The sequence below is a fragment of the Patiria miniata genome, unplaced genomic scaffold (assembly GCF_015706575.1).
Source record: "Patiria miniata isolate m_02_andy unplaced genomic scaffold, ASM1570657v1 HiC_scaffold_7, whole genome shotgun sequence".
Classification (NCBI taxonomy): domain Eukaryota; kingdom Metazoa; phylum Echinodermata; class Asteroidea; order Valvatida; family Asterinidae; genus Patiria; species Patiria miniata.
In genome coordinates, this window is record NW_024037074.1 from 3218753 (window position 1) to 3234763 (window position 16011).

Below are 16011 nucleotides of genomic sequence, written 5' to 3' on the forward strand. Positions count from 1 at the left end.
GCAATAAGGGGCTTCATGCAGCCTCCAAACCAGAAAATGCTGCCAGAAATTTAATAAAAACCTTGCATACTATGACCCAGTGGGTAAACAACGGGAGCCAATAATGTTCCGAGGGGCACTGTCCTCGTCTTCCGGGGATTTTTTTTGGGGGGGGGGGGGGGTTTTACCAACACAATGGGGTGTTCCAGATTTAGCCACATTAGCCCCGCCCACTTTCCACAGATGAGTTTCCCCATGTCACACTTCGTGTTCCAGTTCCGCGCGTCATGTGTATGCCTACATTGTGAGTGCACATACCGGTATGGCAGACTTTTGTCGGGCATTCGGTTGCGCAGAAATAGGTGTGATTGGTCGAAACATCAAGGGGCGGGCGTAAGTGACTTCCTCGTCTCATCATTTCTGAAAGCGCCAAATTAAAAATCTCCAAATAATCATTTACATGACGATGCATCGTGCGTGGGCAACATTTAAACACTTAAATAAAATTGAGATTGCATTTTTGGCTTGCAAACTTGTACATGTGTAAAAGCGCAGTTTAAATACATGTACATGTGTTCCTCGGGAAATATTGCGTGCGTATGTAAAAAAAAAAAAAAAAAAAAAGGACTATAAATATTTTTTTAAAAATTTGTGGTATCAATTACATGTCGTGGAGTTGCACTCTATGTCAAATTCTGATGCCTGCGAAAAACCGGTTCTTACAACACTGCAACCGAAACAATTAGCACTCTACTGAACACACCCCCTTTTTGGTTGTATGTTCTGTACAAATTGATTGAAGAAATGCCATTGCTCAATGCAATACATGACTTCTGTAGTGTCTGGTTGGATATACTGTGATTTTTGTTGCCATTGCTTTCTACTCTGCTGTACAAGACTTCAGATCATCTTGTCTGCAACATTTGATTAAATTTGTTGTATTCCTTTTCTCTCTCTTTTGTTTGCAGATCATTAGATGACAGATACGACCACCCTGGATCCACTTACGAATACGGCAGCCGTGGATATGATAGACACTATGGCAGGGACTCGGGAACATACCACGAGGAGGAAAGTTTACCCGTTTCATATCGCGATCGGCCACGAGATCGAACGTACAATCGTGGCACCACCTACTATCAACATTCCAGCAGCAACAGTAGTGCGCGGGGGACCGGCGAGACAAACTTTGACCCGCCCCAGCCGCTGCCTTCCACCCAGCAATCGGACCAGGATTATCGTTTCCTAAGGGACCAGTTTACGTCGTCGTCCTCCTCACGGGTCGACGGGGACTCGTACTCGGACTCAGGGGCTTCGCGAAAAGGGCGGAGCCGGCAGCGTAAGCCCGCCCGTCGGGCGGGGTCGGCTAAAACTGCCACCAGCCGGTCCCCACACTCGGGTTCGGCCACCCACTCTAGGAGCCTGAGTCGCTCCTTGAGCCGATCCCCACACAGTCGCAGCCAGAGCTCGGACTCGGACAGCAGCATCTCGCAGGGGGGCGCCCCCAGCGAGGAGAACTGGGAACGACGGTCGCGGAGTAAGGAGAGCGACAGGGAGAGCCGCAACACGGAGAACACACTCAGCTCGGCTGGCTCCAAGAACGCGGCTGGACTCTGCGTCAGGAACTTGCCCACGAGATCCAGCGGTACGTGTCACTGGGAGTTTCTTAGTAAATCTGGAATATATCACCCCACGGGAGGAATATATATTAAAAAATATACACCTAGCCTGGATTTACCCACCCTTGGATGATATTAAAGTCGTGCACCCTTCGCAGGAAGTATATATATTGTGTTGGTTTATTTCTGGGCTCGACCATTTCCAACACGCTCTTGTGGTTAATGGTTGATTCCCTACCTAAACCCTCACACGGATTGTCATCGGTATCGTCTTCCATTGTGGGCTCTGGATTTTTCTGAAATGCATTGAATGGATCTATTCCGGCCAGCGGCAACGTCATGGAAATATACTGGCAGCGACATCCAGGAAATGGGTACATGGTATTGGGTACCCAAGTCAATAAATGTGTGTTAAAGAGAGAGAGAGAGAGAGATCGGTGAAGACAAGAAAGGTGGCAGGGTTCATTTGGGCAATTTTGTGCCCCATTTTAGCGCTCACATGTTTGCAACACGGAACTTTGAGTGATCCTTGCGCTGACTTGCCCTGACCTCGGACTGACACCCGTCGGTATTTTTAAACCAGCTTAAAAAAAGAAGAACAGGCTTTTGACTGTTTATGGCAATGCACCTGTATTGATTGGCCACAGGTGGTGCCCATTGGCTTTTGGTGTCAGCTGGAGTTGGCTCTTAATTAAATGGAAGAGTAGTCAAGGCTTTTCACACTGACGTAGTCTTGAGGCGTTTTGGGTTGGATTCACCTTGGGTCAAACTTGTAGACCGTTCACACTGCATTTTGGACAGGGGTCCCAAGTTTAAAAAAAAAGTTGAACCTTGTTTGAGACTTTGATGGATTGTTACATACCACCAAAAATCTTTGGCATTGGAACAAACCCTTGAGAAAAGTTGGGAACATTTTACATTTCAATTCATGATTAAGATAGAGAAGGCGTTTTCTAGCCAAATTGAAATCGACTCTGTATGAGATCAGCACTTGAAATCTCAACACGAATCTATTATCAAAGCAACTAACAAGCGACCCTTGTTAAAAAAAGAAAAAATTCCACCATGTGAATAGTTCATTCCCTTGATCGGTGGGGTTCAACTGAGGTCAGGTGAAAAAAAATTACCATATTTTGACACTTGTCCTACGTGTATCTTGAGATTTGTGATAGTGTGAACAGACTTTAATTAAGCAAAAACACTTCAACCTGGTCTGCTGTTAAGCAACAGTACAGCAAGGTAGCATTGAGATATAATTGGATTCATGATTTCTGTTTCATTTACAAGTGCATGTGTTTACTTGAGATGATGTTTTACACCCTGGTCTGATAGACACGAGTATCAAGGATGGTTTGTTTCACGAGTTCAAGAAGTACGGCCAGGTTACCGCGGTGACGGTCCACGGCACGGGAGATGAGAGAGCCGGCATCGTCTTCTTCAAGAGGTGATTTTATTTTTTGTATCTCAAAGATGGGTTTCGAATATCCAGTTTCCCAAATCGAAACTGAATGGCGGAATTCAAACCGAATTTTAAAAAATCCAGATTTAAATCCCACCACTACTAGTGCGTAAGCACGGTTCGACCCCAGTAATGCGTTCTATATCAAATTCCCCACATGGGGTCTGTGGAGCTCAAATTTTATTTTGTGTGTGTAAATGATGAGTAAAATAAGTTACCTCGGCCATAATTTCATACATCTGAAGTTAATCCGACTTGCTGGTAATGTCCACTTGCCAGCACGTTTTCAGAAAGTGGCGTAAACCAGTTAGGGAGGTGTTACGTGTTGCGCGCAGAATTGACGTTATCGCCGTTTGCGAATTAGCCACGCCCCTTAGACAACCCTTTGGATTTTTTGTACATTAAGTTTTGGTTGTCTCAGATTTTGCGCGTTCTGCGTGCATTTGTATATCATGTAATTGGCCAATATTCCACAAGCTGCGTTGACGCAATTCTACCGCGATAGGCTAATACCGTGGTGAAAGTACATGTAGTCAACACTGATCTTGCCACATTATCGTCACACACACACATATCACTAATTACTGTAAATGGGTAACGTTATCTCTTCTGTCATTGCAGCAGGTCACGGATCTTAATTCGCTCACTGAACGGATTGTGAGCTGCTGTCAACAGCTTCTTTTTTTGTGTGTTGGGGGAGGGGGGTCATTTCAGAAATCTCAGTAGAGCTGGTCAGAAATTCTTTTTTCCAGAAACCCAACTCTGATTTTTGCATTATTTTAATACGTTACACATTGTTGCAAAAAACGGAATCTAACAAACTTGTGCCATGTACATTGAACATGTACATGTACACATCAGACTCGTTCTTTCACCTCTTGAATTGTCTTGAAAATCATATCTGACCAAGTAAATTGCATCTACTGGTAGAGTATAGTATTTCCTTGAACAGCCTATACAATTTACATTGATCTTCCGCGGGAAAATATTCTTCGCTCAAATTCGAAACACGTTGAAAATTGAATGAATTCCTTTATTGAATAAAAAAATAGTCTGGGATTTCACTGAAACGGGTCAATTCATATCTTGTATGCAGTGGTGCATCCTTTGAAGTAAGTTGAGAACAATTTCCACAAATCTCATACTCGTCCCCTTACAAATGAAGAAAAGTGTTTTGTCATCCTCGCGGATTTTCAACGCAGACTTTTATAAACAATGCGTAAATGAACAATTTCTTACACAGTATCCCCAGCTGTGGTAAAAATACATGAACGTAAATAAAATTTGATGAATAAATGACCTTGTCATCACATACTTGAAATTAAATCAAAATCTGAATAGAAACTCTAAATTCGGGAAATCCTGTTTCCCCCTCCCCGAAATGGAAAACAAGCATATCCTGGCCCCCTTTTGTTATCTACAATCAGCCTCCTTCTCTGAGTTAATTGAGTTTTCAGGGCTGGCAGTTGTGGCCAGCATTGTATGCATGCCAGTTCGTCTTTTTATGATAATTCCCAGCCCGCGTCCCCGCTAAATCTGCAGCCCCGCTGAATCTGCAGCCCCGTGCGTCATTCGCCTTTCCCCCGGCTTCTTCAATAATACTCAAACCCGGCAAATCAGCCGCGGGGGAAAATGGGTCAGATTTCCTGCAGTGTGTCGCTGCACAGCCCTCCCCCCCCCCCCCCCCCCCAAATAAAAAGTAGAAACGAAAGGCCGAATCCTGGGCTTTGCAGCACCGCAGTTCTTCTAGAATGCGCCGCCATTCACACGAGGACGCTGGGATGAAAAGTCCTAATTGCATCTTGCTTGTTTGCTTGCTTGCTGCATGATGAGCGTCCTGAATATTTCATGTCGTTATCACATCGCCGTAATTGCGTACGAAAATATTCAATACACGCACTGCTCACCCCCAAGTTCAGTGGTGCATGTGGTGTGAGTGATAGCAAAATCATTGTAGCACCCACTGCTAAGTCTTTTTTAAACGTTTTGTAATTTTCTAGATTTTGAGTTGATGAGCCTCAAAATTATTCGAATGTACAGCAAAGCAATCAAGATGTGCACAAATAAATTAATTGACAAACGTGTAAGCTGTCACTTACAATGATTAAATTGTGTGGAGAAAATGACATGTAATCCCCACTTCACGAAGATATGCAAAACAGCCATATGCCGAGCATTTAAGCAGAAATAAAGTAACTTTTTTGTTTCAAATTGGAAAAAGTAAACCATCGTGGTTCAACTCTTCCATCAAATAGCGATACGAAGATATGCATTAAACGAGGACCATTACTGCTCCAGTTTCAGACTTTTATCTCTTCCTTGAGAAAACACAAGTCTAGTTTAGAAGCAATGAACAATAGCCTTGCCCTCGTTTCACCAATGTGACCGTGTCCGGACCCCATTCCAAAAGGAAAAAAAAAAAAAATTATAACATTCCGTTCTTTCCATTACTGTGCAAATGGATTTCAATCGCTGGACTATTTTCTTACGCTCGCATGGTGCCTACTCCAGCCCTCCGAAACAATTTCAGTCTCTTGGAAATGCTGTAACCAGAATGTTCGATACGAGAGGATGGCGTAATTAAATTAAACGTATCCTAGGCATCAAATCGTCTCTCTTTCCTTCCCCACCCTCCCTTGTCCCCCCCCCCCCCATCTCCACCACCACTGCCCTGGAGATCGAACCCCCCTCCCTCCCTCCACTACCCCCCCCCCCCCTACTTGTTTGCCTCGTTCCGCACGAATTAATAACCTTGCCCTAGTTGCATATTAAAAAAAAAAGCGAGATGACAAACGAGCAGTTGCCGTTCTGGCGCGGCGGAGCGTGTGATGTCCCCAAATGCCAGACAGACCTTGCGCAACGCGGAACGCTACATTCCCATGCATGTATCGACCTACATTTTTTTTCTCTGATATTCCTGGATCCTCACTCGACTCATTTCGAAAATTGTTTCCAGCCTCAACCGTTCTCTGTTTCAAATTTCATTAGATGTGATTGAAGAGCATATTTTTTTTAATGATGTCATTAAAGTTTTGTTTTGTCAAGCACAGCTCTAGACTGATTTTTGTTTTTGTTTAATTTAAGCTGGATCTGTTTTCAAAAAACAACAACATGGAAACCTTGATTACAGAAAGCAAAAAATATGAAAAGCAAATTTTTATGATTTTTTTTGGGGGGGGGGGGGGCTGAGCATAAAAAAATTAACCCGTCGCGGTAGAATCGTGTCATCGAAGCTTGTGAAATAATTGTCCAATCACATGATATACAAATGGAAGCAGAATGCACAAAATCTGAGACAAACAAAACTTAATGTACAAAATTCCATAGGGTTGTAAGGGGCGTGGCTAACCTGCAAATGGCGATGGGTCAATAGGTGGGCTGCTCCTTCAGTTCCCTGTAGCCTTTTAATGGCACAGGTTAAATATCACTCTTTGGGGGCCGAAAGAAAAAGAAGAAGTTGACATTAAGCTCCAAAAAAAGCCTTACAACTTTACTTCTGAAAAAAATCTGCATCTGGTTCCCAGACCCATGACAATACAAAGTGTTGAATCACAGATACAGGTACCCACCCATTTTCAGTTAATGCTGTAAGTCTTCTGTACTTAATATAGAAAGAAGAAGGAAAAAAAAAGATAATCAAAAAAATCTTGAGGTTGGCTACTGATCGTTAAAATCTGTATTTGGATGTGAAGTCTTATGCTTACAGTCAAGTGACATTGAAACCAAAGTCTCTGCTATACATTTAAATGTCACGGCTAAAAAAGTGGTTGAAAATCTTTCCTTCATCACACGGAGTCTTTTCTTCTGCTTCTCATTCCACAGAACGGAAGACATGGAGAAAGCCCTGGCAGCGTCGAAAGGAAAACTCTTCTTCGGCTGTGAGATGAAACTGTCGACATGGGACGGACCTGGTAAGATATACTGTGATGTGATTAAGGAGGGGGAGGGGTAGAGGAGGGTGGAGCTTAGGTAAGGGAGGATGAGTGACAGCAGTTACATTCAACCTAACTTCCTTGCTTGGCAATTTTACAAAGTAGTTTCATGAGATCCGTAGAGATCCATCACTGCAGTAAACCTATGGCACACTCTATAATCTAATAGAATTGGGACGCCATAGGGTTTAATATTATGTACATGTAGAATGCTATATGTGTTGGATTTTCAAGTATATAGACTCCGTGCATGGACAGTAGAGGGCGCTTTGTGACCACTTTTGAGACCCCCATTGGGAGGGACCCCTGCGTGAATGTACTGGTTCGTGTGCAAATTGTGTGATGCACGTAGGACTTATTCTGAATGTGCGCACACACTTCGCGTCTTTGCGTGAGCGCCAGTCGCCGTCGGCAGTACGTTCGAATGATCCTCCCAGCGGTTACCCCCCAACTCTCCGTTTGCAACCGTTGAGGGGTACTAAGCCATAGCATCAGTACACGAGCATCACATGCCGATACGTGTACGTGTCGGTGTTGAAACGTTGACGCCTAAAATTGGGCGCGATTTAGGTGCGCAATTTCAGGCTGTTTGCATGTATCGGAGGGGAAGACGGAATGAATTTGTGGCGACGCAAGTCTTCAACAGTAGTTCAGATGGTTTGCATCTCCACATATCATGTTGAATTAATATGTACACATGTCTTCAAAGGATCCTGAAATCTGCACTGTATGAAAGACGACGGGAATACATTAATGTCGGAAATAAGCACACGCACGAATCAGTGTGCTATCCCCACTGGTAATGTACATGTACAATATATATATGTGCCAGTGGTCCTGTGTTTGAATCACAAGGGAGCATAACTTGCTTCCTGCCTTGATTCCCTGGCTAGTCTCAAATTCTCTAACCTGAGAAGCGTAGGCTGTGAGTCTGGACTAACATTGAACCTGCCCGCCTCCGGCCGGCTGCCAGTCCCAGCAACTCTGCCTCAGCGCCGTTACCTAACGTGCAACAAGCCACAATCACTTGAGTCAACCCAGGCCCAAGTTTAGTTCAGGTCTGGGTTTTGAAATGAACCAAGACTGTAGGACCCAGTCGCCCCTCCAGCAATGTGCATCCTGTCGAATATATAATCCTACCCACCCCAATGGGGACCCAGCCAGCACCCCTCATTGACCCCCCTGTATAACCCCAGCCCTGGCCAGCCAGTTCCTCTCTAGTCCGTTCCTTTTTCCCAGTTCCTCTGGCGTACTAATAGAGTGCTTCCTTCAGCTCTTCCTTTCATCCCTGGGGAATAAAATAGTTAGGGGAAGGGGACCTGGCTTTTTTTTTGGCCAGAAGTATTAAAAAAAGAAATAGGAAATTTGAAACACAGTGTTAGGGGACCGTCTATGAAATGTACAATCGGGATTGGGTTTTGTAGTATTGGTTGTGGTGTTATAAAATTGAGGTTGTTGGCGTTTTCAATTTGCTGTTTGAAATTGCAAGACATAAAAAAATGTCTGTATTCACTAAAAAAAATGGGGGGAAAATGGGATATTCTGTCCAGTCAACCAGCCTGTGTCACAAAATATCCTTTTCTTTAGTTTTTTTTTTTTTAAAGTCTGATACCTATAGGTGCTGAACTTGTAATTATTATTGAATGTAAACACAGTACCTACTTTTGAATAATAGCCCTAACAGTCCTGAATCCTCCAAATTCAATACGATTTTGCACACCCCCTAGGGAGTTAGGGTTAAAAGTATTAAAAAGAAATGCTACATTGACTTTAAATGTGGACATTATATGCCTTTCATGATGAGACACAGTTTAAGCTACAGTCCATCATTTGCAGCTATCCAAAAAGTAACTGATGTAATTATTGTTGAAAAGCATACTTGGTTGAAAAATAGTAATAGGCACAAAACACCCTGTGAAATTATTCTTTCTGGCAAGCTGTCATTTTGAAGAAAACAATGAATGAAGGCCTCTCCAACGATGCCTCTAAAGACACATCGTTCGAAATTTCCGTTTTCACAAAATATGAGCACTTTTGTTGCTTCAATTCAAACGAACATTATGCACATATATACAGGCGATGCACTGTACCTTTAACAATGATACATACATGTATGACATAAGCAGTGAGACTGCATTTTCTATTTGTAAACCTCCAGAGTACCCAATCTTTGAAAAATAAAACCACACCAGTTGGTTTCTGAAAATTGCACTGCCACAATACTCACAGTTGGTGTTGTGTTTTTGGACAAGCAAACCTACTACTCTACCTTTAAAATCCTCAGACTCTGCGTCAGCTCCTTAGTCCTTGCACATTTATAATGTTAACCAGCCCTCTTCAGGGATCGCACTCAGACATACAGGCACTAGTCTGTCATTCTAATCTAAAAAAAAAAAAATACGGTGATATAGTACCAGGATTATATGACTACCAGATGGCTGCAGTGTGCAGTGTAATATAGTTCTACCATATTTGGTTGTTACATGTAACTCCCCAACTGGCTGGACTGGCGCTCGGTCTGCGATACCAAGAAAAACAGCCCCAAATAGTCCGGGTCCCCGCACGGTTTGGTTTCCGAAGTCATAGTTTTGATAATTGCCCTGGTCGACCTGCTGAAAGATTTTCTGATGATTAAATGAAAGCCACTGTAGTTTTATGTTTGTAAGAGTTTTGTGTGCATGATGATCCAAAAAAGCTGGCTTTGATTGAATTGGCAAGAATTTTGAAAATTTTGGTTTCAGATTTTTGTGGGTCAGAATTATCAAATAATACTCTTAAAAACCACTTTGTATTCCCAAAGGGCTTTTAAAAACATAATAAACTGGACTGCTGTGCCTTTTGCAGGTTTGCATGAAATTTAAAAAAAAAAATCAAAAAATTCTGATTGCACAGGCCACCCACAGTACATGTATGTTTGTGGCACATTCACATTTTCAAAAGCCTCAAAATGTTAATATGCTTGCCTGAATTTATTCACAGCGGATGTTGTCCGAATATCTTACTACCCGAAAGGATCACTTTGTGAATATGAAGTGTTCATATGAATAATTTAAGTGGTCTACGGTAGAAGACCCAACGAAAATGGCATCTCGGATATGAAGTATTTATAAAAAGCCTGACATTTAGACTTGCGTCCTGCATACGTAATTGCAGGGCTGTTTGGCGTGGGCTGTAGTTGTATACATGTATATTCCACGCCCAAGCAGGAACTCCATAATGTGCGGGCTCCCCTCCAGGTTTCCGTAAAGGTCATCCGTAGTGTAACTTTCCCAGTAATTGAGACGTCTGTTTATCAACACACGGAGGCTAGGCTGTATTTGAATGTGTGGGTTTGGGCCTGATACGCTCCATAGAGAGATGTGGGAAATAAAGGGATGGAAAATCCTTAGGCCGCGCTTTTTCCGAATAATTTTAGTATTCGATTATTCCGACTTGGACTTGATAGAATATTCAAATATTCGATTTTGAATTCACTGATCAAAGCTTAACTTGAGCCAGCCGAAACTGGCCGATGATTGGGATTTGGAATAATATAAATGTCAAATGTTGGGATTTGGAATAATATAAAAGTCAAATGTTGGGATTTGGAATAATATAAAAGTCGAATGTTGGGATTTGGAATAATATAAAAGTCGAATGTTGGGATTTGGAATAATATAAAAGTCGAATGTTGGGATTTGGAATAATATAAAAGTCAAATGTTGGGATTTGGAATAATATAAAAGTCAAATGTTGGGATTTGGAATGATATAACAGTCAAATGTTGGGATTTGGAATAATATAAAAGTCAAATGTTGGGATTTGGAATGATATAACAGTCAAATGTTGGGATTTGGAATAATATAAAAGTCGAGTGTTGGGATTTGGAATAATATGAAAGTCAAATGTTGGGATTTGGAATAATATAAAAGTTGAGTGTTGGGATTTGGAATAATATAAAGAACCGGTAGCAGAATGGCTGATATTTGACAAACTTAAAGAAGAAACTTGAGCTAATATTTATCATGGAAGCTCTCAGATTATGTGGTGCAAATTGGCATTCAACAAATGTGTGGTACAGTAAAACCACAGGACTTGTACCTTTTTCATCATCTTCTCGAGCTCGCTTAAATTTTGAATATTTGAATCGATAGATACTCGACTATTCGAATATTTGGTATAATCGGCACAGACCTGGAAAATGCAATTCTAGCTGCCGGGAAGTTTATGTGGATTGGTTGGGGTAAAGCTTGGATGGGCTCCTTTAATTGTCTTTGACAATCATACATGTACATGTGCACTATGTGGGAATAATAATAATTACATGTACTTGTCTTCTAAACACTTTTAACCAGTCACAGACAGTCAAAATTCAACCTTGTTCCCCTGCCATACCTTTTATACACAGGCTAGTCACCAACAATCAGATCACATTTCGTGTAGGAACTGTGACATTCAAATTCCATCAACAGACAAAAGCAGGCAACTGGTAGGCACAGCCGGCTTATCAATCTCCTACTGTCAAATCACAGCTATATGAGGTTTCATAACAATCACAGCCAGTCAGTCCTGCTTTATGAAGGCAGGGAGCACTCAACTGTTTAAAAACAGTCACTTGATTTATTCTGACTGCTGGGCTGACCTTTTTGAAATTGCCAGCCAGAGAGGGAGGGTTTCACACAGATTTTGAGTGTTTTGAGATACTGCGTTTGAAACCGGACAATCTTAAAATTTGTGTGTTTGCTATTGGAAACAAATTTGTTCCGAAACCGCATTTTGAAAGCTGATACCGTTGACCTTTTAAAAAAAATTTTGCTCTTAAAATGAGGAAGAACTGGATCTGTTTGGTTGCAGATAACGGACCAAAATTATCAGGAGGGAAATTAGTATGGTATGTTTACGCCCATTGCTTCTCTCCCGATAACAAAATGTGCTAAAGATTACGGAGGACTTTAGGGTGAGATGTGTGGGACGTCATGAGGAAACCACAGAACCAATTTGAGACGATAATACACTGAAGTCTATATGCTAGACCGCATTACTAATGTCTCAAGATTTTGATGTGGGATGATTAGAATTTGAAGTACTTTGATTCCAAGAATGTTTGTTATCCTGGCTAGTCAGTTTCTGTGGGTAAACCTTCAGGCTCCAACTGGATTTGTTCTCTCATCTTTTCCGTCATGGTTTTCCATTCTTTTTCCATCTACATACCAGATGAAATAAACATTAAAACATTGAAGCAGTTTCACATTGTAAGAACATGTTATTGTATGTGTTGGTGCTGCCCATTGCACTTCAGTGTATGCTCACAAATTGGTTTGATTTGTCTTTGTATCCTGGGGATCGCCAATGGAGCTTTTTAGTTTCTAGATTCACAGGCATTCCATTGAAGGTTTTGAAGGCCCTTCCTGCGCGAAATGTTATCACAGAGATAACCCCTGCATACTTTGCCCCAAGATGACCCCCATTGCAGGAGAGGCACTCATATAACATTCAGCTGGATATATGCCAGTGAAATCAGGAACGAATTCAAGTATTCACGCTCGGAATCGTTCCAACAACCACAGTAGAATCCTAGCATATTACCGGTATATACTGACAAAGAATTGAGTGCTAGTGTTAAGTATAATCCAATGTTTGTATTCAAATTGTTTTGTCAACTCTATTCAGAAGACAAAACATGTCTGTTTGTTTTGGGTCTTCCCTCTTAAGGGCCCAAATCTAGTTCGGGCTTCAACAATGAAACAAATCAAATGTGTGTGATTGAGATGATCTCTTCTGCTTGCACATAGGTGTAAATGTCCTCAGAAGTTGAGGCAACCATTCAGGACGTCTGTATGTGTGTGTGTGTAAATGCTAGGCACTGGCACCACATGATTGACTTCTGTCTACTTTTACGTCCTCAGAACCATAGTCAAAGTCAAGTCCATCTCCAGCCTCATCACAAGTCATGTGACAAGTCAATAATTTGTTGGGTCACAAGGAACAGGAGAAAACATTGACAAAGGAAACTAAACATTCCTTTGAATATCTTGTGACTTGACTTGAGATTGAATGACTTGTGGATGAGTTGAGATTGACTTACGAGGACATGTGGGGACTTTTGAGGACTTGTGGGGATTTTATAATATTGTGAATAACTTGTGGACGAGTTTTGATTGTCTTGTGGGGAATTTACAGGACTTGTGGTACTTATGAGGATTTTTGAGGGCCTGTGTTGACTTTTGAGGTCTTGTGGGGACTTTTGAGGACTTGTAGGGAATTTTAAGGGCTTGGGACATTGCGCACTTGTGCGGACTTCTGAGGACTTGTGAGGACTTCATCACATTTTTTTTACAGTGGGCTGCTGGCCTTTTAGTTCTTTGTTTGAATTTCTGTGTGATTTCATCCTTCCCCCTTCCTCAGAGATTGGCGTTGACGACAGCGACGTCCGGTACTACGAGAAGGAGCTGGATGAGTTTCATCCCCGGGCTACCAGGACACTCTTCGTAGGCAACCTGGACCGTACCATCACGAGGGAGGAGCTTAAGGACGCTTTCCAGAAGTTTGGCGACATTGTGGTGAGTGCCAACCTCACATGGAGTGCTTTAATTTCTGAGTAGAGGTGTGGTTGAAGACTTCGAGTGTCGTATTTCTAAGAGGAAATACAGAACCTCCACTTTGAATTGACATACAGGGTGATCCCAAAAAAGTTGTGCAAGCAGATATCGTTATATTTCTCAAAAAGTACCTAACTTGAGTATTTCATTTCGATGGAGCACATTAATTATACTCTTGTGTATAATAAGTGAAAATGTCATGGAAACCCATTCATGCAAACCAGAGCTGTAACAGATCATAAAGGGATGTGTTTTTCAACCATTCCAATGGGAATTAGACATTGCGTTGGAAATCGCTCAACCGGCACTCTGCAATGGGTCGTTTTCATTAACTGTGTAAATTACATTGGAACGGGTGAAAAACACATTGCCATTTATAATCTGTTGCATCTCTAGTTTGCATGAATGGATTTTCATCAAATTTTTGCTGTGATTATACACAGGAGTACAAAACAATGTACTCCATCAACATGAAATGCTGATGTTGGATACTTTTTGAGAAATTTAAAGATGTCTGCTTGCACAGCTTTTTGGGGGGTCGCCCTGTATGGGGAAGCAAAATGTACAACAGTGTAACATCTTATTTAATGTTTAACCCAAACAGTCCCGAATCCTCCAATTTTCATAAGATTTTTAACACACCAAAGGAAATTAGGGTTAATGTCATTGACATTTTCAATAATGTGTCGAATTTTGCCAGTGAGAAACAGCCCTGCTAGGATCGAACATCAGGCAGTGTAACTTGTGTGATTTTTCAAAGTTGAAAAACATAAAAAATGGCAATCACACTAAACTTGCAGCTTACCTAGTAGGGGGAGTGTGGCCTAGGGGTTACGGTTCGTGACTCATGATCAGAGGGTCAGGGGTTTGAATCCAGCTGCTGGTCATGTGTTGTGTCCTTGGGCAAGCCACTTCACCCCCACTTGCCTCTCTCCACCCAGGAGTATAAATGGGTACCGGCATTAGCTGGGGAGTAACCGGCGATGGACTGGCATCCCATCCAGGGGGAATAGAAATATTCTCAGTTGTTTCATGCTACTGAAACTGGAGATAAACGCCGGCCTGATGGGCCACATTTGCTTGTGACAGACTTTACTTTTCTTTCTTTTTTACTTACCTTGAAGAAGGATATTGTTGGCTTTATTTGTAGACAGTCACCAGTTATTCTAAAATAGCAGAGTTTCACAAATTGATGATTATATTTTTATGGCTGCACATTTCAGGACATTGAGATCAAGAAGCCACAAGGAGCTCAGCCGTTTGCCTTCCTGCAGTTCTCGGACATCGACAGCGTGGTGAGGGCCAGGAGGAAACTGGACGGAGAGATTGTCGGCAAAAACAAAGTCAAGGTAACATTGATTGAAACCTGTTTTTGTGTTCTTTGCATAGCGAGCCTCCAAAAATGTGTGAGTTAAAGGGTGATCACCCAAATTTTTAACCTCACAGACACTGGATTGCACAAAACTACCCCAACTGTGCCCTGCACTGCCTGACTTCTTTGGCAGTCTTGAGCTGTTCGTTGATCAAAACTGCTAACCCTACACTAGGTTTGCAAAGTTTGCAAAGTTTGCGCAATTTTCCTGAAGATGATCTTAGCACACTGTTCAAAACATCATATTCACTGGTTCTCCTCAAGACTGCACACAACTGGCAATACAGATACATGTACAATGGTGCTTGCTTATAACTCTCCTGAAGACGGTCAGAGCATACTGACCGGAACGTCGAGTGTATACCTCTGGTTCTTCTCAGAACCATTCTCTTAGTTGAGAAATTATTCGCACATGGTGTTTCCGCAAACCTTTCATTATTGCTTATAACTCCTCACATTGCTGATCCTATCAACATGAAAAAGCTTTATAGTCGTTATTCACATTATTGTTATATTTTGAATTTCTTTGTGATCTTTCCAACCCTTGCCTCAACAGCTTGGCTTCGGCAAGAGCATGGCCACCAACTGCATCTGGCTGGACAACCTGGCCACCAACACCACCGAAAGCTACCTCGGCCGCTTCTTCAACATGCGCTACGGTCCCATCTCCCGCATCAGCCTGGACAAGCAGACGGGCACCGCGCTCATCTTCTTCTACAACATTGAGCACGCCCAGAAGGCCATGCAGGACATGAAGAACACGCGCATCTCGGGCCGACGGCCAAAGGTAACAGGAATCAGATTGATCTTAGCTTTGGAAAGTTTTGAGATACACCTTGAGAAATTTTTGGCCAAATGTTGAAGAATTTTGGCCAAATCTTGCTTTCATTTCCGGCTTTGGCATCTGGACATTTTCGGTCCCTGACTTTCCTGGGAGATTCCAACTGAACACAGATCAGAGGTCTGCTTCAGGAACATGACGTCCAAGGCTTCTCATTTATTCTGAAAAAGACAACAGAGCTGTGTGATTTATTATTTTACCATTAGGGCTGTCCCGAATATACTGAATATT

At 42.2% G+C, this 16011-nt stretch overlaps 1 protein-coding gene across 2 annotated transcripts in view; it reads left to right on the forward strand.

Moving 5' to 3' along the window:
- The window catches only part of LOC119744316 (msx2-interacting protein-like), an 82638-nt gene that overhangs the window by 44981 nt on the left and 21646 nt on the right, over positions 1-16011 (forward strand). For both annotated transcript variants that reach the window (XM_038220185.1, XM_038220186.1), the window contains exons 3-8: positions 948-1624; positions 2931-3042; positions 6880-6968; positions 13374-13528; positions 14791-14916; positions 15496-15726. In XM_038220185.1, the coding sequence (XP_038076113.1) occupies positions 948-1624; positions 2931-3042; positions 6880-6968; positions 13374-13528; positions 14791-14916; positions 15496-15726 (1390 nt within the window). The remainder of the gene's footprint in view (positions 1-947; positions 1625-2930; positions 3043-6879; positions 6969-13373; positions 13529-14790; positions 14917-15495; positions 15727-16011) is intronic.